The sequence below is a fragment of the Salvelinus fontinalis genome, unplaced genomic scaffold, assembly GCF_029448725.1.
Source record: "Salvelinus fontinalis isolate EN_2023a unplaced genomic scaffold, ASM2944872v1 scaffold_0334, whole genome shotgun sequence".
Taxonomy (NCBI): domain Eukaryota; kingdom Metazoa; phylum Chordata; class Actinopteri; order Salmoniformes; family Salmonidae; genus Salvelinus; species Salvelinus fontinalis.
Window position 1 is genome coordinate 122,332 of NW_026600543.1, and position 25,455 is coordinate 147,786.

Sequence of the window (25,455 nt, forward strand, 5' to 3'; positions counted from 1 at the left end):
TGTTACGAAATTGTTTAAAACTGCGTTACCCACTCCAGTCAGTAGGTAGCGAATGTGAGTATTCCAGGTGATGATTCTTGCTTGACGTATAATCTAGTGGACAGAACGCTTCTTCAACAACGACATGGCTACTTATTCAACCGTCTCAGTAGCTTGCTAGCCAACATAAAACAGAAATATTGAAGGTCTTAAGATTTTTTTGTGTGTGTAGCTACATGAATCTCAGTGTTTTAAACCAAATTCTGTTTAACGTATCTACTTGTTGATTTAAACGTAGTTTTCTTGCTACATTTTGATAGTGGGCATAACAGGCTTGTCACTAATGCTAACTAGCTAGTTAGCTAACATCCCTGACGATGAGCTCGCAAAGCTACTCCCCCCTGGTCCCTGCTAAAGAAGAGGAGATCTGCTGCACGGAGGAAGAAGCTCTGGGGCTTAACATTGTGGTGAAAGAAGAAGAGGAGGATGTTACAGTGAAAGAAGAGGAAGACCATTTTAGAGTGAAAGAGGAAGAGGCTGTTACAGTGAAAGAAGAGGAAGACCATTTTAGAGAGGAAGAGGAGGCTGTCTCAATAAAAGAGGAGGAGGAAGACGTTTTGGGAGTGAAGGAGGAGGAAGGAGAGGAGGAGGAGGAAGAGACTGAAGAGCTGAACACCAGTGAGTACTGTTTTAAAAACAGACCTTCTACTAAAGTTCTACACTTTAATATGTTTTCAGGGGGTTCAGTACGAGAGAACAGTGTTCAACGTTTAATTCAACGGAAATGGCACAGTACTGAATGGCAAATGTAGGCCGTCATTGTAAATCAGAATTTATTCTTAACTGACTTGCCTAGTTTATTAAAGGTTACATAAATATATACATTTTGCCATTTCAAATGGTCACACTCATATTCATCGAATCAGGCCACACCTCACCACAAAACCGTAACACCATGTAGCAAACGTTGACACAAACTGAACGCACCCCAGAACTGTATAAATTGTTAAAGGTGCAGTCTGCCATTGGTACATGCATTTTGGGGATTTTAAATTAATGATATAGAGGGCTGGTCATTTTCATTTCTTGGAGAATATAACTGTTTTACCCAAAATATAAGTTTTACTGCAAAAAAAATGTAAACACCAAATTGTAAAGACTTTTTTAGACTAAAAAGATTGTCAAAACTGGTATAAAGCTAAGGGATGGGGATGGAGAAATGTAACCAGAGAGATAGATTTATAGACAGAGACAGAGATACAAGGCCTGACCTGTCAAATTCATAGACAGAGACAAGGTCCGACCTGTCAAATTCATAGACAGAGACGTAGATACAAGGTCCGACCTGTCAAATTCATAGACAGAGACGTAGATACAAGGTCCGACCTGTCAAATTCATAGACAGAGACGTAGATACAAGGCCTGACCTGTCAAATTCATAGACAGAGACGTAGATACAAGGCCTGACCTGTCAAATTCATAGACAGAGACGTAGATACAAGGCCTGACCTGTCAAATTCATAGACAGAGACGTAGATACAAGGCCTGACCTGTCAAATTCATAGACAGAGACGTAGATACAAGGCCTGACCTGTCAAATTCATAGACAGAGACGTAGATACAAGGCCTGACCTGTCAAATTCATAGACAGAGACGTAGATACAAGGCCCGACCTTGCCGGAAGATTCCGACCCTACCGTTAAGCTTCTTTACACTGAGCTGCACCAGGGTTGGGAACGCAATCATGACTACGTTAAGGCACCATGGAGCCGGCGTGAGATATGGGTAAAAAAAAAACTTACCTCAATGCAGGGATGAGATGGCAGCTGTGGCTCTCGCTGGCTAGTATGAGGACGAAAAGGGACGTTTTTCAAACTAGCATTATGTCAATCTTGGCATATCCCAACCCTGCATTGGGGTAAGTTTCCCTCCCCATATCATGCACCGGCTGCACCTAATATTAGGTCTAATACATGCATCCTATGGTGACTAGTCTATTTACCCATTAGGTCTAATACATGTATCCTATACTGACTAGTCTATTTATCCATTAGGTCTAATACATGTATCCTATACTGACTAGTCTAATACATGTATCCTATACTGACTAGTCTATTTACCCATTAGGTCTAATACATGTATCCTATACTGACTAGTCTATTTATCCATTAGGTCTAATACATGTATCCTATACTGACTAGTCTATTTACCCATTAGGTCTAATACATGTATCCTATACTGACTAGTCTATTTACCCAATAGGTCTAATACATGTATCCTATACTGACTAGTCTATTTATCCATTAGGTCTAATACATGTATTCTATACTGACTAGTCTATTTATCCATTAGGTCTAATACATGTATCCTATACTGACTAGTCTATTTATCCATTAGGTCTAATACATGTATCCTATACTGACTAGTCTATTTATCCATTAGGTCTAATACATGTATCCTATACTGACTAGTCTATTTATCCATTAGGTCTAATACATGTATCCTATACTGACTAGTCTATTTATCCATTAGGTCTAATACATGGTTTATACCTGGAGGGTAAGGGATTATAATGGTCTATACCTGGAGGGTAGGGGATTATACTGGTCTATACCTGGAGGGTAGGGGATTATACTGGTCTATACCTGGAGGGTAGGGGATTATAATGGTCTATACCTGGAGGGTAGGGGATTATACTGGTCTATACCTGGAGGGTAGGGGATTATACTGGTCTATACCTGGAGGGTAGGGGATTATACTGGTCTATACCTGGAGGGTAGGGGATTATACTGGTCTATACCTGGAGGGTAGGGGATTATACTGGTCTATACCTGGAGGGTAGGGGGTTATACTGGTCTATACCTGGAGGGTAGGGGGTTATACTGTAGGAGACCTTTAATGTTGTCTGGCCCAGGTTGTTATGGTAACCATTTAGTAGGAGACCACTAATGTTGTCTGACCCAGGTTGTTATGGTAACCATTTAGTATGAGACCTCTAATGTTGTCCGACCCAGGTTGTTATGGTAACCATTTAGTAGGAGACCTCTAATGTTGTCCGGTCCAGGTTGTTATGGTAACCATTTAGTAGGAGACCACTAATGTTGTCTGACCCAGGTTGTTATGGTAACCATTTAGTAGGAGACCTCTAATGTTGTCTGGTCCAGGTTGTTATGGTAACCATTTAGTAGGAGACCACTAATGTTGTCTGGTCCAGGTTGTTATGGTAACCATTTAGTAGGAGACCTCAAATGTTGTCTGGCCCAGGTTGTTATGGTAACCATTTAGTAGGAGACCACTAATGTTGTCTGGCCCAGGTTGTTATGGTAACCATTTAGTAGGAGACCTCTAATGTTGTCTGACCCAGGTTGTTATGGTAACCATTTAGTAGGAGACCTTTAATGTTGTCTGACCCAGGTTGTTATGGTAACCATTAGGTAGGAGACCTTTAATGTTGTCTGACCCAGGTTGTTAGGGTAACCATTTAGTAGGAGACCTCTAATGTTGTCTGACCCAGCTTCCACATCTTTTGGTTGCTGCTCAACATTTGTTAACGTGTGACATGTTTAGGGTCCTATTAAATCTGTTTTATTTTTTGCCTGATTCGGTTTTGTTTTTTCCCTCCAAATTCTGTTTTCTCCATTTTTTGTTTTCCAGTATTCTGTTTTAACCAATTTTTTTTAGATTTTCATTTTCAAAATCACACTTTAAAAAAAAAATAGATAACCAACAACATCGGATGTTCTAAGTCCACAAAAATGCTTAAACTGCATCAGGAGACCACTTTTGAGGTCTGGGAAAATGTAAGAAATGTAGATATTTGGGTGTAGTTACCCTTTAAATGCAAGTGCCCACCAGGAAGAGACCTGGGTGATGAGGACAAACATCCATATCACCATAAAGGACCTGAACTGATGCCGTAATGAACTGATAGAAGGATACGTTTAGAACATGAACCAACGTTTAGAACATGAACCAACGTTTAGAACATGAACCAATGTTTAGAACACTTTTAGAACATGAACCAACATTTAGAACATGAACCAACGTTTAGAACATGAACCAATGTTTAGAACACTTTTAGAACATGAACCAACGTTTAGAACATGAACCAATGTTTAGAACACATTTAGAACATGAACCAACGTTTAGAACATGAACCAACATTTAGAACACGTTTAGAACATGAACCAACGTTTAGAACATGAACCAACGTTTAGAACATGAACCAACGTTTAGAACACGTTTAGAACACGAACCAACGTTTAGAACATGTTTAGAACACGTTTAGAACATGAACCAACGTTTAGAACACGTTTAGAACATGAACCAATGTTTAGAACATGAACCAACGTTTAGAACATGAACCAACGTTTAGAACACGTTTAGAACACGTTTAGAACAAGAACCAACGTTTGGAACACGTTTAGATTATGAACCAACGTTTAGAACATGAACCAACGTTTAGAACACGTTTAGAACACGTTTAGAACATGAACCAACGTTTAGAACATGAACCAACGTTTAGAACATGAACCAACGTTTAGAACACGTTTAGAACACGTTTAGAACAAGAACCAACGTTTAGAACACATTTAGAACATGAACCAACGTTTAGAACATGAACCAACGTTTAGAACACATTTAGAACATGAACCAATGTTTAGAACATGAACCAATGTTTAGAACATGAACCAACGTTTAGAACATGAACCAACGTTTAGAACACTTTTAGAACATGAACCAATGTTTAGAACATGAACCAACGTTTAGAACACATTTAGAACATGAACCAATGTTTAGAACATGAACCAACGTTTAGAACACGTTTAGAACATGAACCAATGGTTAGAACACGTTTAGAACATGAACCAACGTTTAGAACACGTTTAGAACATGAACCAATGGTTAGAACACGTTTAGAACATGAACCAACGTTTAGAACATGAACCAACGTTTAGAACACGTTTAGAACATGAACCAACGTTTAGAACATGAACCAACCTTTAGAACACGTTTAGAACATGAACCAATGTTTAGAACACGTTTAGAACATGTTTAGAACATGAACCAACGTTTAGAACATGAACCAACGTTTAGAACACGTTTAGAACATGAACCAACGTTTAGAACACGTTTAGAACATGAACCAACGTTTAGAACATTACCCAACGTTTAGAACACGTTTAGAACATGAACCAATGTTTAGAACACGTTTAGAATACGTTTAGAACATGAACCAACGTTTAGAACACATTTAGAACATGAACCAATGTTTAGAACATGAACCAACGTTTAGAACATTACCCAACGTTTAGAACACGTTTAGAACACGTTTAGAACATGAACTAACGTTTAGAACAGTACCCAACGTTTAGAACACATTTAGAACACGTTTAGAACATGAACCGATGTTTAGAACACGTTTAGAACATGAACCAACGTTTAGAACACGTTTAGAACATGAACCAATGTTTAGAACATGAACCAATGTTTAGAACATGAACCAACGTTTAGAACATGAACCAATGTTTAGAACACGTTTAGAACATGAACCAACGTTTAGAACACGTTTAGAACATGAACCAATGTTTAGAACATGAACCAACGTTTAGAACATGAACCAACGTTTAGAACACGTTTAGAACACGTTTAGAACAAGAACCAACGTTTAGAACACATTTAGAACATGAACCAACGTTTAGAACATGAACCAACGTTTAGAACACATTTAGAACATGAACCAATGTTTAGAACATGAACCAATGTTTAGAACATGAACCAACGTTTAGAACATGAACCAACGTTTAGAACACTTTTAGAACATGAACCAACGTTTAGAACATGAACCAACGTTTAGAACACATTTAGAACATGAACCAATGTTTAGAACATGAACCAATGTTTAGAACATGAACCAACGTTTAGAACATGAACCAACGTTTAGAACACTTTTAGAACATGAACCAACGTTTAGAACATGAACCAACGTTTAGAACACATTTAGAACATGAACCAATGTTTAGAACATGAACCAACGTTTAGAACACGTTTAGAACATGAACCAATGGTTAGAACACGTTTAGAACATGAACCAACGTTTAGAACACGTTTAGAACATGAACCAATGGTTAGAACACGTTTAGAACATGAACCAACGTTTAGAACATGAACCAACGTTTAGAACATGAACCAACGTTTAGAACACGTTTAGAACATGAACCAATGTTTAGAACATGTTTAGAACATGTTTAGAACATGAACCAACGTTTAGAACATGAACCAACGTTTAGAACACGTTTAGAACATGAACCAACGTTTAGAACACGTTTAGAACATGAACCAACGTTTAGAACATTACCCAACGTTTAGAACACGTTTAGAACATGAACCAATGTTTAGAACACGTTTAGAACACGTTTAGAACATGAACCAACGTTTAGAACACATTTAGAACATGAACCAATGTTTAGAACACGTTTAGAACACGTTTAGAACATGAACCAACGTTTAGAACACATTTAGAACATGAACCAACGTTTAGAACATTACCCAACGTTTAGAACACGTTTAGAACACGTTTAGAACATGAACTAATGTTTAGAACATTACCCAACGTTTAGAACACATTTAGAACACGTTTAGAACATGAACCGATGTTTAGAACACGTTTAGAACATGAACCAACGTTTAGAACACGTTTAGAACATGAACCAATGTTTAGAACATGAACCAATGTTTAGAACATGAACCAACGTTTAGAACATGAACCAATGTTTAGAACACGTTTAGAACATGAACCAATGTTTAGAACATGAACCAATGTTTAGAACATGAACCAACGTTTAGAACATTACCCAACGTTTAGAACACGTTTAGAACATGAACCAACGTTTAGAACACGTTTAGAACATGAACCAATGTTTAGAACATGAACCAATGTTTAGAACATGAACCAACGTTTAGAACATGAACCAACGTTTAGAACACGTTTAGAACATGAACCAATGTTTAGAACATGAACCAATGTTTAGAACATGAACCAACGTTTAGAACATTACCCAACGTTTAGAACACGTTTAGAACATGAACCAACGTTTAGAACACGTTTAGAACATGAACCAATGTTTAGAACATGAACCAATGTTTAGAACATGAACCAACGTTTAGAACATGAACCAACGTTTAAAACACGTTTAGAACACGTTTAGAACACGAACCAATGTTTAGAACACGTTTAGATTATGAACCAACGTTTAGAACATGAACCAACGTTTAGAACACGTTTAGAACATGAACCAACGTTTAGAACATGAACCAACGTTTAGAACACGTTTAGAACACGATCCAACGTTTAGAACATGTTTAGAACACGTTTAGAACATGAACCAACGTTTAGAACACGTTTAGAACATGAACCAATGTTTAGAACACGTTTAGAACATGAACCAGTGTTTAGAACACGAACCAACGTTTAGAACATGTTTAGAACACGTTTAGAACATGAACCAACGTTTAGAACACGTTTAGAACATGAACCAATGTTTAGAACATGAACCAATGTTTAGAACATGAACCAACGTTTATAACATGAACCAACGTTTAGAACACGTTTAGAACACGTTTAGAAGAACAAGAACCAACGTTTAGAACACGTTTAGATTATGAACCAACGTTTAGAACATGAACCAACGTTTAGAACACGTTTAGAACATGAACCAACGTTTAGAACACGTTTAGAACATGAACCAACATTTAGAACACGTTTAGAACATGAACCAACGTTCAGAACACGTTTAGAACATGAACCAACGTTTAGAACATGAACCAACGTTTAGAACATGAACCAACGTTTAGAACATGAACCAACGTTTAGAACATGAACCAACGTTTATTTACACGTTTAGAACATGAACCAATGTTTAGAACATGAACCAACATTTAGAACACGTTTAGAACATGAACCAATGTTTAGAACACGTTTAGAACATGAACCAATGGTTAGAACACGTTTAGAACATGAACCAATGGTTAGAACACGTTTAGAACATGAACCAACGTTTAGAACATGAACCAACGTTTAGAACACGTTTAGAACACATTTAGAACATGAACCAACGTTTAGAACATGAACCAACCTTTAGAACACGTTTAGAACATGAACCAATGTTTAGAACACGTTTAGAACATGTTTAGAACATGAACCAACGTTTAGAACATGAACCAACGTTTAGAACACGTTTAGAACATGAACCAACGTTTAGAACACGTTTAGAACATGAACCAACGTTCAGAACACGTTTAGAACATGAACCAATGTTTAGAACATTACCCAACGTTTAGAACACGTTTAGAACATGAACCAATGTTTAGAACACGTTTAGAACACGTTTAGAACATGAACCAACGTTTAGAACATTACCCAACGTTTAGAACACATTTAGAACACGTTTAGAACATGAACCAATGTTTAGAACATTACCCAACGTTTAGAACACATTTAGAACACGTTTAGAACATGAACCGATGTTTAGAACACGTTTAGAACATGAACCAACGTTTAGAACACGTTTAGAACATGAACCAATGTTTAGAACATGAACCAATGTTTAGAACATGAACCAACGTTTAGAACATGAACCAACGTTTAGAACACGTTTAGAACATGAACCAATGTTTAGAACATGAACCAACGTTTAGAACATTACCCAACGTTTAGAACACGTTTAGAACATGAACCAACGTTTAGAACACGTTTAGAACATGAACCAATGTTTAGAACATGAACCAATGTTTAGAACATGAACCAACGTTTAGAACATGAACCAATGTTTAGAACACGTTTAGAACATGAACCAACGTTTAGAACATGAACCAACGTTTAGAACACGTTTAGAACACATTTAGAACATGAACCAACGTTTAGAACATGAACCAACCTTTAGAACACGTTTAGAACATGAACCAATGTTTAGAACACGTTTAGAACATGTTTAGAACATGAACCAACGTTTAGAACATGAACCAACGTTTAGAACACGTTTAGAATATGAACCAACGTTTAGAACACGTTTAGAACATGAACCAACGTTTAGAACATTACCCAACGTTTAGAACACGTTTGGAACATGAACCACTGTTTAGAACACGTTTAGAACACGTTTAGAACATGAACTAACGTTTAGAACACATTTAGAACATGAACCAACGTTTAGAACATTACCCAACGTTTAGAACACATTTAGAACACGTTTAGAACATGAACCGATGTTTAGAACACGTTTAGAACATGAACCAACGTTTAGAACACGTTTAGAACATGAACCAACGTTTAGAACACGTTTAGAACATGAACCAATGTTTAGAACATGAACCAATGTTTAGAACATGAACTAATGTTTAGAACACGTTTAGAACATGAACCAATGTTTAGAACATGAACCAATGTTTAGAACATGAACCAACGTTTAGAACATTACCCAACGTTTAGAACACGTTTAGAACATGAACCAACGTTTAGAACACGTTTACATTATGAACCAACGTTTAGAACATGAACCAACGTTTAGAACACGTTTAGAACATGAACCAACGTTTAGAACATGAACCAACGTTTAGAACATGAACCAACGTTTAGAACACGTTTAGAACATGAACCAACGTTTAGAACATGAACCAACGTTTAGAACATGAACCAACGTTTAGAACACGTTTAGAACACGAACCAACGTTTAGAACATGTTTAGAACACGTTTAGAACATGAACCAACGTTTAGAACACGTTTAGAACATGAACCAATGTTTAGAACATGAACCAACGTTTAGAACATGAACCAACGTTTAGAAAACGTTTAGAACACGTTTAGAACAAGAACCAACGTTTGGAACACGTTTAGATTATGAACCAACGTTTAGAACATGAACCAACGTTTAGAACACGTTTAGAACATGAACCAACGTTTAGAACATGAACCAACGTTTAGAACATGAACCAACGTTTAGAACACATTTAGAACATGAACCAATGTTTAGAACATGAACCAACGTTTAGAACATGAACCAATGTTTAGAACATGAACCAACGTTTAGAACATGAACCAATGTTTAGAACACGTTTAGAACATGAACCAACGTTTAGAACATGAACCAACGTTTAGAACACGTTTAGAACACATTTAGAACATGAACCAACGTTTAGAACATGAACCAACCTTTAGAACACGTTTAGAACATGAACCAATGTTTAGAACACGTTTAGAACATGTTTAGAACATGAACCAACGTTTAGAACATGAACCAACGTTTAGAACACGTTTAGAATATGAACCAACGTTTAGAACACGTTTAGAACATGAACCAACGTTTAGAACATTACCCAACGTTTAGAACACGTTTGGAACATGAACCACTGTTTAGAACACGTTTAGAACACGTTTAGAACATGAACTAACGTTTAGAACACATTTAGAACATGAACCAACGTTTAGAACATTACCCAACGTTTAGAACACATTTAGAACACGTTTAGAACATGAACCGATGTTTAGAACACGTTTAGAACATGAACCAACGTTTAGAACACGTTTAGAACATGAACCAACGTTTAGAACACGTTTAGAACATGAACCAATGTTTAGAACATGAACCAATGTTTAGAACATGAACTAATGTTTAGAACACGTTTAGAACATGAACCAATGTTTAGAACATGAACCAATGTTTAGAACATGAACCAACGTTTAGAACATTACCCAACGTTTAGAACACGTTTAGAACATGAACCAACGTTTAGAACACGTTTACATTATGAACCAACGTTTAGAACATGAACCAACGTTTAGAACACGTTTAGAACATGAACCAACGTTTAGAACATGAACCAACGTTTAGAACATGAACCAACGTTTAGAACACGTTTAGAACATGAACCAACGTTTAGAACATGAACCAACGTTTAGAACATGAACCAACGTTTAGAACACGTTTAGAACACGAACCAACGTTTAGAACATGTTTAGAACACGTTTAGAACATGAACCAACGTTTAGAACACGTTTAGAACATGAACCAATGTTTAGAACATGAACCAACGTTTAGAACATGAACCAACGTTTAGAACACTTTTAGAACATGAACCAACGTTTAGAACATGAACCAACGTTTGGAACACGTTTAGATTATGAACCAACGTTTAGAACATGAACCAACGTTTAGAACACGTTTAGAACATGAACCAACGTTTAGAACATGAACCAACGTTTAGAACATGAACCAACGTTTAGAACACATTTAGAACATGAACCAATGTTTAGAACATGAACCAACGTTTAGAACATGAACCAACGTTTAGAACACTTTTAGAACATGAACCAACGTTTAGAACATGAACCAACGTTTAGAACACGTTTAGAACATGAACCAACGTTTAGAACATGAACCAACGTTTAGAACATGAACCAACGTTTAGAACACATTTAGAACATGAACCAATGTTTAGAACATGAACAAACGTTTAGAACATGAACCAACGTTTAGAACACTTTTAGAACATGAACCAACGTTTAGAACATGAACCAACGTTTAGAACACATTTAGAACATGAACCAATGTTTAGAACATGAACCAATGGTTAGAACACGTTTAGAACATGAACCAATGGTTAGAACACGTTTAGAACATGAACCAACGTTTAGAACACGTTTAGAACATGAACCAATGGTTAGAACACGTTTAGAACATGAACCAATGGTTAGAACACGTTTAGAACATGAACCAACGTTTAGAACATGAACCAACGTTTAGAACATGAACCAACGTTTAGAACACATTTAGAACATGAACCAACGTTTAGAACATGAACCAACGTTTAGAACACATTTAGAACATGAACCAATGTTTAGAACATGAACCAACGTTTAGAACATGAACCAACATTTAGAACACTTTTAGAACATGAACCAAAGTTTAGAACATGAACCAACGTTTAGAACACATTTAAAACATGAACCAATGTTTAGAACATGAACCAACGTTTAGAACATGAACCAATGTTTAGAGCATGAACCAACGTTTAGAACACGTTTAGAACATGAACCAATGGTTAGAACACGTTTAGAACATGAACCAACGTTTAGAACACGTTTAGAACATGAACCAACGTTTAGAACATGAACCAACCTTTAGAACACGAACCAACCTTTAGAACACGTTTAGAACATGAACCAATGTTTAGAACACGTTTAGAACATGTTTAGAACATGAACCAACGTTTAGAACATGAACCAACGTTTAGAACACGTTTAGAACATGAACCAATGTTTAGAACATTACCCAAGGTTTAGAACACGTTTAGAACATGAACCAATGTTTAGAACACGTTTAGAACACGTTTAGAACATGAACCAACGTTTAGAACACATTTAGAACATGAACCAATGTTTAGAACATGAACCAACGTTTAGAACATTACCCAACGTTTAGAACACGTTTAGAACACGTTTAGAACATGAACCAACGTTTAGAACATTACCCAATGTTTAGAACACATTTAGAACACGTTTAGAACATGAACCGATGTTTAGAACACGTTTAGAACATGAACCAACGTTTAGAACACGTTTAGAACATGAACCAATGTTTAGAACATGAACCAATGTTTAGAACATGAACCAATGTTTAGAACATGAACCAACGTTTAGAACATTACCCAACGTTTAGAACACGTTTAGAACATGAACCAACGTTTAGAACACGTTTAGAACATGAACCAACGTTTAGAACACGTTTAGAACATGAACCAATGTTTAGAACATGAACCAATGTTTAGAACATGAACCAACGTTTAGAACATTACCCAACGTTTAGAACACGTTTAGAACATGAACCAACGTTTAGAACACGTTTAGAACATGAACCAATGTTTAGAACATGAACCAATGTTTAGAACATGAACCAACGTTTAGAACATGAACCAACGTTTAGAACACGTTTAGAACACGTTAGAACACGAACCAACGTTTAGAACACGTTTAGATTTTGAACCAACGTTTAGAACATGAACCAACGTTTAGAACACGTTTAGAACATGAACCAATGTTTAGAACATGAACCAACGTTTAGAACATGAACCAACGTTTAGAACACGTTTAGAACACGAACCAACGTTTAGAACATGTTTAGAACACGTTTAGAACATGAACCAATGTTTAGAACACGTTTAGAACACGAACCAACGTTTAGAACATGTTTAGAACACGTTTAGAACATGAACCAACGTTTAGAACATGAACCAACGTTTAGAACACGTTTAGAACATGAACCAACGTTTAGCACATGAACCAACGTTTAGAACATGAACCAACGTTTAGAACACGTTTAGAACATGAACCAATGTTTAGAGCATGAACCAATGTTTAGAACATGAACCAACGTTTAGAACATTACCCAACGTTTAGAACACGTTTAGAACATGAACCAACCTTTAGAACACGTTTAGAACATGAACCAATGTTTAGAACATGAACCAATGTTCAGAGCATGAACCAACGTTTAGAACATTACCCAACGTTTAGAACACGTTTAGAACATGAACCAACCTTTAGAACACGTTTAGAACATGAACCAATGTTTAGAACATGAACCAATGTTTAGAACATGAACCAACGTTTAGAACATGAACCAACGTTTAGAACACGTTTAGAACACGAGCCAACGTTTAGAACATGTTTAGAACACGTTTAGAACATGAACCAACGTTTAGAACACGTTTAGAACACGAACCAACGTTTAGAACACGTTTAGAACACAAACCAACGTTTAGAACATGTTTAGAACACGTTTAGAACACGAACCAATGTTTAGAACACGTTTAGAACACGAACCAATGTGGTTTATTATCCTTTGAACTACTACTACTAGTTTGATGGTTGTAACCATCTATTATCCCATTAACAAATCACCCTCACTTATTTAGTTTCCAAACTTCACATTTCTCGTAGTGTAGGCTACTTATGGTAATGAACGATATCAGCAACAGGCCTGTGAAGGGTGATGGGTCGGTGGCGTTTTTAGTTTAGCGTTTCCCGCCCTGTTGTTGTTTGACTATCGACGTGTCTGTAGCGATCATGTGATTGCAGAAAATGGCCACTGGATGGCCACTGGATTGACGCACATAATCACCATATCATTCTGCGAGGTAGGCGTAGGCTACTTTGTAGTTAACTTTTTAATTAAGAATGTTTTTTGGGAAAATCTCTAGCAGAAGGTTATCTTAGGTTATATTAACACCATCGCTGACAGCTACACACAGAGACAGAGGCATTCCACTGTCGGTTCAGAAAGTGGCAGGTCCGTTCTATTTTTTCTTACTTAACCTTTTATTTAACTAGGCAAGTCAGTTAAGAACAAATTCTTATTTACGATGACGACCTACAGAGGAACCGTGGATTAACTGCCTTGTTTAGACGGTCTATTCACTGATGCATTTTGTTCCTGTCTTATGATTAACTCCTAACTTCAATACATTCAGTTGATTAACTTGGGCCAATTCATTCATGTTCTACTAACTTCAATACATTTAGTTGATTAACTTGGGCCAATTCATTCAGGTTCTACTAACTTCAATACGTTCAGTTGATTAACTTGGGCCAATTCATTCATGTTCTGCTAACTTCAATACATTCAGTTGATTAACTTGGGCCAATTCATTCAGGTTCTACTAACTTCAATACATTTAGTTGATTCTGAATATTGTTGAATTCCGTTTTAATGTCTGGATTAGGTGATTCAGGGCCCTACATTTAGAGATCACAGCTCAGAGATCACAGCTCCTCCCTTTTCAATTGCAAAGTCATACAATACAAACTGTTTAGATTCTCTGTCAATAGTCTTTAGCTTTGGAGCAGGGGACAGTTGTAAAGGCTGTTTTCACGCCCCTCCAAGCATCTCTGGGTTGAGATTGAGGGATCTAGTCATAGAAAATCCTTTTTATCCTTTGCCGGTTTCATTCAGGTCTCTGTTTAATCAAATAGTTGGTCTGTCTTTGGCAGGAGAAAGATCAGACTGTCACTCTGACAGCGGGAAGAATCCTTCAGGGGAACCAGATCCAGAGACGCCCAAACCAGCGAGACGACATCACTGCTCCCAGTGTGGAAAGAAATTTATCCAGTTATCGCATCTGAAAGAGCATGAGAGAATACATACAGGAGAAAAGCCTTACCACTGTTCCCAGTGTGAAAAGAGTTTTACCCAGTTAAATATGCTGAAACGACATGAAATAATACACACAGGAGCGAAGCCTCACCAATGCTCCCAGTGTGGAAATAGTTTTACCCAGCTATGGAACCTGACAGTGCACGAGAGGGCACACACAGAGAAGCCTTACCACTGCGCTCAGTGTGGAAAGAGTTTTAGCTGGTTAGGGAGCCTGAAAGTACACGAGAAAACGCACACCGGGGAGAAGCCTTACCACTGCTCTCAGTGTGGAAAGAGATTTTCCCAGTTGGAGCAACTGAAAAAACATAAGAGAACACACACTGCAGAGAAGCCTTACCTCTGCTCCCAGTGTGGGAAGAGATTTACCCTGCTGAGAAACCTGAAAAATCATGAGCTAATACACTCGCTATATAAGCCTTACCTCTGCTCCCAGTGTGGAAAAACGTTTTTCTCATCAGATTCCCTGACAAAACATGAGCTAACACACTCTGTAGAGAAGCCTTTCCACTGCTCACAGTGTGCAAAGACATTTTTCTCATTAGGGCCCCTGAAACAACATGAGAGAACACACTCAGTGGAGAAACCCTATCATTGCTCGAAGTGTGGAAAGAGTTTTACTTCATCGAATTCCCTGAAAAAACATAAAATAATACACTCAGGAGTGAAACCCTACCACTGTTATCAGTGTAAAAAAAGTTTTACCCTATCGTGGCACCTGAAACATCATGAGAGGACACACGCAGAAGAAAAATCTTATCATTGCTCCCAGTGTGTAAAGAGTTTTACCATGTCAACATACCTGAAAAAACATGAGCTAACACACTCTGTAGAGAAGCCTTTCCACTGTTCGCATTGTGAAAAGAGTTTTAAGAATTTAAGGAACCTGAAAGTGCATGAGCAAAGACATACATGCTTTTTGGGCCCTTCCACTGCTCCCTCTGGGGAGAAAAATGTACTTGGTTTCAGCAACTGAAAAATCATGAAAGAATCCTAATGTGAAAAGAGATATACAATCAACATGTAAATGCAGAGTCTCAAGTAGCTGTCTGTCCCTTTTAATAGCCGGGCAACGGCACACGTTTCAGCAAATAAACACTTGTTTCAAATAAACCCTCTAAAGGAATTGTTAATGAGGTTACCATGAATTACCATTAATTGTTTACTAGGTTTTAATGTTTGATTTGTTACATCAGATAAAAAAGGATGGCAATCATTTGTTTTTAATCACCAGTAAGAAACTGCTAGCCATTAGCTGCTAACAGCTGAGAACTGCTCGCTTACTGGCAAGCACAAAAACAGTCAAGAACATCGGGAGTACAGACCCCTAGAAGTTGGCTGATCGCCATCTGGTGTCGAAAGTAAGAAATGCCAAAAATGCACAGTCAAAGAGGAGAATAATTATTCTGCAAAAGGAAAATTAGTTTTTTTCCCCCAAAATAAAGGCATATATATATATATACAGGCATATGCCTTTATTTTGAGGAAAAAAACATGTTTTCCTTCATCAGAATAAGATGGTTTCTGTATGTGTATACAACGTTTAGAACATTACCCAACGTTTAAAACATTACCCAACGTTTAGAACACGTTTAGAACATTACCCAGCGTTTAGAACATTACCCAACGTTTAGAACACGTTTAGAACATTACCCAGCGTTTAGAACATTAACCAGCGTTTAGAACACGTTTAGAACATTACCCAGCGTTTAGAACATTACCCAACGTTTAGAACATTACCCAACGTTTAGAACATTACCCAACGTTTAGAACACGTTTAGAACATTACCCAGCGTTTAGAACATTACCCAGCGTTTAGAACATTACCCAGCGTTTAGAACATTAACCAACATTTAGATCATTACCCAGCGTTTAGATCATTACCCAGCGTTTAGAACATTACCCAGCGTTTAGAACATTACCCAGCGTTTAGAACATTACCCAGCGTTTAGAACATTACCCAACGTTTAGAACATTACCCAGCGTTTAGAAACATTACCCAGCGTTTATGTAAGGGCTGTTGTCCTCCTCCTCCTCAGATGAGGAGAGGAGAGAAGGATCAGTGGACCAATACGCAGCAGTAGGGAAATAAGCCATCTCTTTATTTGAATACGACGGCAACACGAAAACAAAACACTTACAAAATTACAAAACAAGAAAACGACGTAGACGAAACCTGAACATGAACTTACATAACTAAACGTAGAACTCACGGACAGGAACAGACTACATCAAAACGAACGAACAGCCAAACAGTCCCGTATGGTACAGACATGGACGAAACAGGAGACAATCACCCACAAACAAACAGTGAGAACACCCTACCTAAATATGACTCTCAATTAGAGGAAAACGCAAAACACCTGCCTCTAATTAAGAGCCATACCAGGCAACCCAAAACCAACATAGAAACAGAAAACATAGACTGCCCACCCAAAACTCACGCCCTGACCATTATACACATACAAAAACAACAGAAAACAGGTCAGGAACGTTACAGTTTAGAACATTACCCAGCGTTTAGAACATTACTGTAACGGCTTTCCTCCTCCTCTTCATCCGAAGAGGAGGAGCAGGGATTGAACCAAAATGCAGCGTTTGAATTCGACATATTTATTTACAAAACGGAAAAACACGACAACACTTTAACAAACTACAAAACAATAAACGACGTAGACAGACCTGGACGACGAACTTACATGAAACACGAAGAACGCATGAACAGGAAAACTGACTACATAAAAGAACGAACATACAAACAAACCGAGACAGTCCCGTGTGGCGCGACAAACACAGACACAGGAGACAACCACCCACAAACAAAGTGTGAAAACACCTACCTTAATATGACTCTCAATCAGAGGAAATGAAAACCACCTGCCTCTAATTGAGAGCCATATCAGGTCACCCTTAAACAAACATAGAAACACATAACATAGACTACCCACCCAAACTCACGCCCTGACCGTCAAACACATACAAAATAACAGAAAACCGGTCAGGAACGTGACAATTAACCAACGTTTAGAACACGTTTAGAACATTACCCAGCGTTTAGAAACATTACCCAGCGTTTAGAACATTAACCAACGTTTAGAACATTACCCAGCGTTTAGAACATTAACCAACGTTTAGAACACGTTTAGAACATTACCCAGCGTTTAGAACATTACCCAGCGTTTAGAACATTACCCAGCGTTTAGAACATTACCCAGCGTTTAGAACATTACCCAGCGTTTAGAACATTACCCAGCGTTTAGAACACGTTTAGAACATTACCCAGCGTTTAGAACATTAACCAGCGTTTAGAACACGTTTAGAACATTACCCAGCGTTTAGAACATTAACACACACACAGTTGAAGTTGGAAGTTTACATACACCTCAGCCAAATACATTTAAACTCAGTTTTTCACATTTCCTGACATTTAATCCTAGTAAAAAGTCCCTGTCTTAGGTCAGTTAGGATCACCACTTTATTTTAAGAATGTGAAATGTCAGAATAATAGTAGAGTGATTTTATTTCAGCTTTTATTTCTTTCATTACATTCCCAGTGGGTCAGAAGTTTACATACACTCAATTAGTATTTGGTAGCATTGCTGTTAAATTGTTTAACTTGGGTCAAACAGTTCAACTGTATATACATACATACATACAGTGGGGCAAAAAAGTACACTGCTCAAAAAAATAAAGGGAACACTAAAATAACACATCCTAGATCTGAATGAATGAAATATTCTTATTAAATACTTTTTTCTTTACATAGTTGAATGTGCTGACAACAAAACCACACAAAAATTATCAATGGAAATCAAATTTATCAACCCATGGAGGTCTGGATTTGGAGTCACACTCAAAATTAAAGTGGAAAACCACACTACAGGCTGATCCAACTTTGATGTAATGTCCTTAAAACAAGTCAAAATGAGGCTCAGTAGTGTGTGTGGCCTCCACGTGCCTGTATGACCTCCCTACAACGCCTGGGCATGCTCCTGATGAGTTGGCGGATGGTCTCCTGAGGGATTTCCTCACAGACCTGGACTAAAGCAACCGCCAACTCCTGGACAGTCTGTGGTGCAATGTGGCGTTGGTGGATGGAGCGAGACATGATGTCCCAGATGTGCTCAATTGGATTCAGGTCTGGGGAACGGGCAGGCCAGTCCATAGCATCAATGCCTTCCTCTTGCACTCAGGGCCAACTGACCCAGGGCCAACTGCACCAGCATATGGTCTCACAAGGGGTCTGAGGATCTCATCTCGGTACCTAATGGCAGTCAGGCTACCTCTGGCGAGCACATGGAGGGCTGTGCGGCCCCACAAAGAAGTGCCACTCCACACCATGACTGACCCACCGCCAAACCGGTCATGCTGGAGGATGTTGCAGGCAGCAGAACGTTCTCCACGGCGTCTCCAGACTCTGTCACGTCTGTCACATGCTCAGTGTGAACCTGCTTTCATCTGTGAAGAGCACAGGGCGCCAGTGGAGAATTTACCAATCTTGGTGTTCTCTGGCAAATGCCAAACGTCCTGCACGGTGTTGGGCTGTAAGCACAACCCCCACCTGTGGACGTCGGGCCCTCATACCACCCTCATGGAGTCTGTTTCTGACCGTTTGAGCAGACATGCACATTTGTGGCCTGCTGGAGGTCATTTTGCAGGGCTCTGGCAGTGCTCCGCCTGCTCCTCCTTGCACAAAGGCGGAGGTAGCGGTCCTGCTGCTGGGTTATTGCCCTCCTACGGCCTCCTCCACGTCTCCTGATGTACTGGCCTGTCTCCTGGTAGCGCCTCCATGCTCTGGACACTACGCTGACAGACACAGCAAACCTTCTTGCCACAGCTCGCATTGATGTGCCATCCTGGATGAGCTGCACTACCTGAGCCACTTGTGTGGGTTGTAGACTCCGTCTCATGCTACCACTAGAGTGAAAGCACCGCCAGCATTCAAAAGTGACCAAAACAATACATTGTGTTGTTTAAGTGTTCCCTTTATTTTTTTGAGCAGTGTATTTAGTCAGCCACCAATTGTGCAAGTTTTCCCACTTAAAAAGATGAGAGAGGCCTGTAATTTTCATCATAGGTACACTTCAACTATGACAGACAAAATGAGAAGAAAAAACATCCAGAAAATCACATTGTAGGATTTTTAATGAATTTATCTGCAAATTATGGTGGAAAATAGGTATTTGGTCACCTACAAACAAGCAAGATTTCTGACTCTCACAGACCTGTAACTTCTTCTTTAAGAGGCTCCTCTGTCCTCCACTCGTTACCTGTATTAATGGCACCTGTTTGAACTTGTTATCAGTATAAAAGACACCTGTCCACAACCTCAAACAGTCACACTCCAAACTCCACTATGGCCAAGACCAAAGAGCTGTCAAAGGACACCAGAAACAAAATTGTAGACCTGCATCAGGCTGGGAAGACTGAATCTGCAATAGGTAAGCAGCTTGGTTTGAAGAAATCAACTGTGGGAGCAATTATTAGGAAATGGGAGACATACAAGACCACTGATAATCTCCCTCGATCTGGGGCTCCACGCAAGATCTCACCCCGTGGGGTCAAAATGATCACAAGAACGGTGAGCAAAAATCCCAGAACCACACGGGGGGACCTAGTGAATGACCTGCAGAGAGCTGGGACCAAAGTAACAAAGCCTACCATCAGTAACACACTACGCCGCCAGGGACTCAAATCCTGCAGTGCCAGACGTGTCCCCCTGCTTAAGCCAGTACATGTCCAGGTCCGTCTGAAGTTTGCTAGAGAGCATTTGGATGATCCAGAAGAAGATTGGGAGAATGTCATATGGTCAGATGAAACCAAAATATAACTTTTTGGTAAAAACTCAACTCGTCGTGTTTGGAGAACAAAGAATGCTGAGTTGCATCCAAAGAACACCATACCTACTGTGAAGCATGGGGGTGGAAACATCATGCTTTGGGGCTCTTTTTCTGCTAAGGGACCAGGACGACTGATCCGTGTAAAGGAAAGAATGAATGGGGCCATGTATCGTGAGATTTTGAGTGAAACCCTCCTTTCATCAGCAAGGGCATTGAAGATGAAACGTGGCTGGGTCTTTCAGCATGACAATGATCCCAAACACACCCCCCGGGCAATGAAGGAGTGCCTTCGTAAGAAGCATTTCAAGGTCCTGGAGTGGCCTAGCCAGTCTCCAGATCTCAACCCCATAGAAAATCTTTGGAGGGAGTTGAAAGTCTGTGTTGCCCAGGAACAGCCCCAAAACATCACTGCTCTAGAGGAGATCTGCATGGAGGAATGGGCCAAAATACCAGCAACAGTGTGTGAAAACCTTGTGAAGACTTACAGAAAACGTTTGACCTCTGTCATTGCCAACAAAGGGTATATAAAGTATTGAGTATTGAGAATTGAGAAACTTTTGTTATTGTATTGAGAAACTTTTGTATTGAGAAACTTTTGTTATTGACCAAATACTTATTTTCCACCATAATTTGCAAATAAATTCATTAAAAATCCTACAATGTGATTTTCTGGATTTTTTCCCCTCATTTTGTCTGTCATAGTTGAAGTGTACCTATGATGAAAATTACAGGCCTCTCTCATCTTTTTAAGTGGGAGAACTTACACAATTGGTGGCTGACTAAATACTTTTTTGCCCCACTGTACATACATACATACATACATACATACATTAAGGAAATGGACACCTGGCTCAAATAGGAGCCTGTTGTGTTCAGTGATTTAAGCAAATAGAAGCCTGGACTGTACTCATACAAAATTGTTATTTTATTTTAAAAACATGAATTGAACATGGAGTGAGTGAGTCTGTTTGAATATAGAGTATGTCGGGGAGGGGTGTATTTTGTTCTCTAGGCCAATGACATCAGAGGGCACCATCACACCAACTCCTTGAAGTTTGCAGTTTGTGTCTAAAAACACTGTTTTGATCAAAACCTTAAAAAAAAACCGTTTACCCCTGAAGTGTTCAAATATAGCTGGAGTGCATCTTTAATTATTTATTTATTTATAAAAGGTATACCTAGGTAATATTATGACATACAGAATGTTGCAGACACATTCATAAATATTTGGTCCAGTGTATGAATGTCTGTCTGTCATCACTCAGCTTTCATAAATATTTGGTCCAGTGTATGAATGCCTGTCTGTCATCACTCAGCTTTCAATTGGATTGATTTGTTTTAAGGCATGTGCAGTGGAGCAGGTCGAGAGCTTCAAGTTCCTCACTGTTGCTAGGTAACACGCTGAGATTTATGGGAAGAAGCTGCCAGGGGAACTGATTAGATCCAATTAAATTTCCTCAGTGTCCAACTCACTAAGAACTTAAAATGGTCCACACACAGTCACAAAGAAGGCGTGACAGCATTGGCAGTAGAATGGCCCGTATTGAAGAGCTCAGTGACTTTCAACGTGGCACCGTCATAGGATGCCACCTTTTCCAACAAGTCAGTTCATCAAAATGTCTACACTGCTAGAGCTGCCCTGGTCCACTGTAAGTGCTGTTATGGTGAAGTGGAAACATCTAGTAGCAACAACGGCTCAGCAGCGAAGTGGTAGGACACACAAGCTCACAGAACAGGGCCGCCGAGTGCTGAAGCACGTAATACGTCAAAATCCTCTGTCCTCGGCTGCAACACTCACTACCGAGTTCCAAACTGCCTGGAATCAACGTCAGCACAAGAACTGTTTGTTGGGAGCTTCATGAAATGTGTTTCCACGGCCGAGCAGCCGCACACAAGCCTAAGATCATCCTGCGTAATGCCAAGCATAGGCTGGAGTCGTGTAAAGCTCTTCGCCATTGGACTCGTTCAGGCAAATCCCTGCTTGATTCAATGCTTCCTCTTTCTATTCCACATCAACTAACTCATGCCGGCAGTAAAATTTGATTTAAAAAAAAAGATAAAAATACACTTTATGGAACAGCGAGGACTGTGAAGCAACACAAACATAGACACATGCATACAAACACACGATAACATACACACTATATACACACGTGGATTTTGTGTTATAGATATGTGGTAATGGAGTAGGGGCCTGAGGGCACACACTTAATATGTTGTGAAATCTGTTATGAATATATTGTACTGTTTTTAAAATGTATAACTGCCTTCATTTTGCTGGACCCCCGGAAGAGTAGCTGCTACCTTGGCAGCAGCTAATGGGGATCCATATTAAATACAAATGTGGGATCCCTTAAAATTGAAATAGGTTCCTCTGAGAGAATCTTTAATCGTCTCAAACACATGAATAACTTGTTTCTCTTCAAATGGGTCTAGAATACAACCTTTTACACGGTCAGAATTCACTGTCATGTCATTGCGTGTTGGGACAGCCTGTGGGACCTAACATTTAGTGAAATATTAAGACAATAGAAAGACAAGTTCATATTATTATCATGAACACTGAACAAAAATGTAAACAACAACTTCAGAACTTTGACTGAGTTACAGTTCATATCACCAGTCCTGACTTCCTGTATGTAGTCAAGGAATAGTATTGAGGAAACCAGTCACCAGTCCTGACTTCCTGTATGTAGTCAAGGAATAGTATTGAGGAAATCAGTCACCAGTCCTGACTTCCTGTATGTAGTCAAGGAATAGTATTGAGGAAACCAGTCACCAGTCCTGACTTCCTGTATGTAGTCAAGGAATAGTATTGAGGAAACCAGTCACCAGTCCTGACTTCCTGTATGTAGTCAAGGAATAGTATTGAGGAAACCAGTCACCAGTCCTGACTTCCTGTATGTAGTAAAGGAATAGTATTGAGGAAACCAGTCACCAGTCCTGACTTCCTGTATGTAGTCAAGGAATAGTATTGAGGAAACCAGTCACCAGTCCTGACTTCCTGTATGTAGTAAAGGAATAGTATTGAGGAAACCAGTCACCAGTCCTGACTTTCTGTATGTAGTAAAGGAATAGTATTGAGGAAACCAGTCACCAGTCCTGACTTCCTGTATGTAGTCAAGGAATAGTATTGAGGAAACCAGTCACCAGTCCTGACTTCCTGTATGTAGTCAAGGAATAGTATTGAGGAAACCAGTCACCGTCACCAGTCCTGACTTCCTGTATGTAGTAAACTAATAGCATTGAGGAAACCAGTCACCATCACCAGTCCTGACTTCCTGTATGTAGTCAAGGAATAGTATTGAGGAAATATCCACAAACCATTTCTGACCTGCTTTGTCATGCTGAAACAGGAAAGAGCTTTCTCCAAACTGTTGCCACAAAGTTTGACGCACAGAATCGTCTCGTGTCATTGTGTGCTGAAGCGTTAAGATTTCCCTTCACTGGAACTGAGGGAACATTATTCCTCCTGGACCAACCGTTATAGTTGCCACTGCAGTCAGGCAGGTAGCTTTCTCTTGGCGTCCGCCAAACCCAGATTCGTCCGTTGGACTGCCAGAGTCATCAGTGATGAAGCGTTCCCACTGCTCCAGAGTCCATTGGCGGCGAGCTTTTACACCACTCCAGCTGACGCTTGGTATTGGCCTTGGGGATTTTCGGCTTGTGTTCGGCCATGGAAACCCATTTCATGACGTGTACAACAGCGTGTTCCAGTTCCCACCAACATCCAGCCACTTCGCAAAGCCATTGAAGAGGAGTGGGACAACATTACACAGGCCACAATCAACAGCCTGATCAACTCTATGAGAAGGAGATGTGTCGCGCTGCATAAAGCAAATGGTGGTCACACCAGATACTGACTGGTTTTCTGGAATTTATTTCAAATGACTGATGTCCTTTATATGAACTGTGTGAAATCCTGCATTGTTGTGTGTTACGTTGTTATTTTTGTTCAGTGTATATAGCATTTGTAAACACTGTTAGTCTACACCTGTTGTTTACAAAGCATGAAAATGAAGCCATCTGAAATGAAACCATCAAGTGATATATTTAAACAAATGCAAGTCTGTCATTGAACAACCCCATGCCACGATTAGATAGTAAAAAAACAACATATCTTTCTTAAGTTTCTTTAAACAACAAAAAGAAGCGGTCGCTGATTGGTTGAATTTCTGAAAATGTTTATATAGCGTTTTGGAAAGAATCCCTTCACGTGAGGGAGGGAAAGAAGCGGCCGCTGATTGGTTGAATACCGGGGAGGGGGGCGAGATGGTTGGAGTTGTCAACAAATCACATGACAGGAAATATGATGCCAAGTTTTGAAGATATATAAAGGGATCTGTGCATTTGAACAGCAGCATAAATACACCCATTTCACAATGTTCATGTCAACAACCGAATGACCAATGCTGCACATGCGGCCACC

At 39.2% G+C, this 25,455-nt stretch overlaps 1 protein-coding gene across 1 annotated transcript; it reads left to right on the top strand.

Annotated features, from left to right (window-relative positions):
* Positions 1-107: 107 nt before the first annotated feature.
* On the top strand, positions 108-24,981 carry LOC129845670 (zinc finger protein 883-like). Its single transcript, XM_055913540.1, has 2 exons — positions 108-657; positions 15,024-24,981. The coding sequence occupies exons 1-2, from the start codon at positions 357-359 to the stop codon at positions 16,160-16,162; spliced, it is 1,440 nt and encodes a 479-aa protein (XP_055769515.1). The 5' UTR covers positions 108-356; the 3' UTR covers positions 16,163-24,981.
* Positions 24,982-25,455: the final 474 nt, after the last annotated feature.

What these genes read in the sequence shown, in the direction of transcription:
- LOC129845670 (XM_055913540.1), top strand. Translation starts at nt 357, where the DNA reads ATGAGCTCGCAAAGCTACTCCCCCCTGGTCCCTGCTAAAGAAGAGGAG. An exon ending in GACTGAAGAGCTGAACACCA is followed by an intron (nt 658 to 15,023) that starts GTGAGTACTGTT and finishes TGTCTTTGGCAG; the next exon opens with GAGAAAGATCAGACTGTCAC.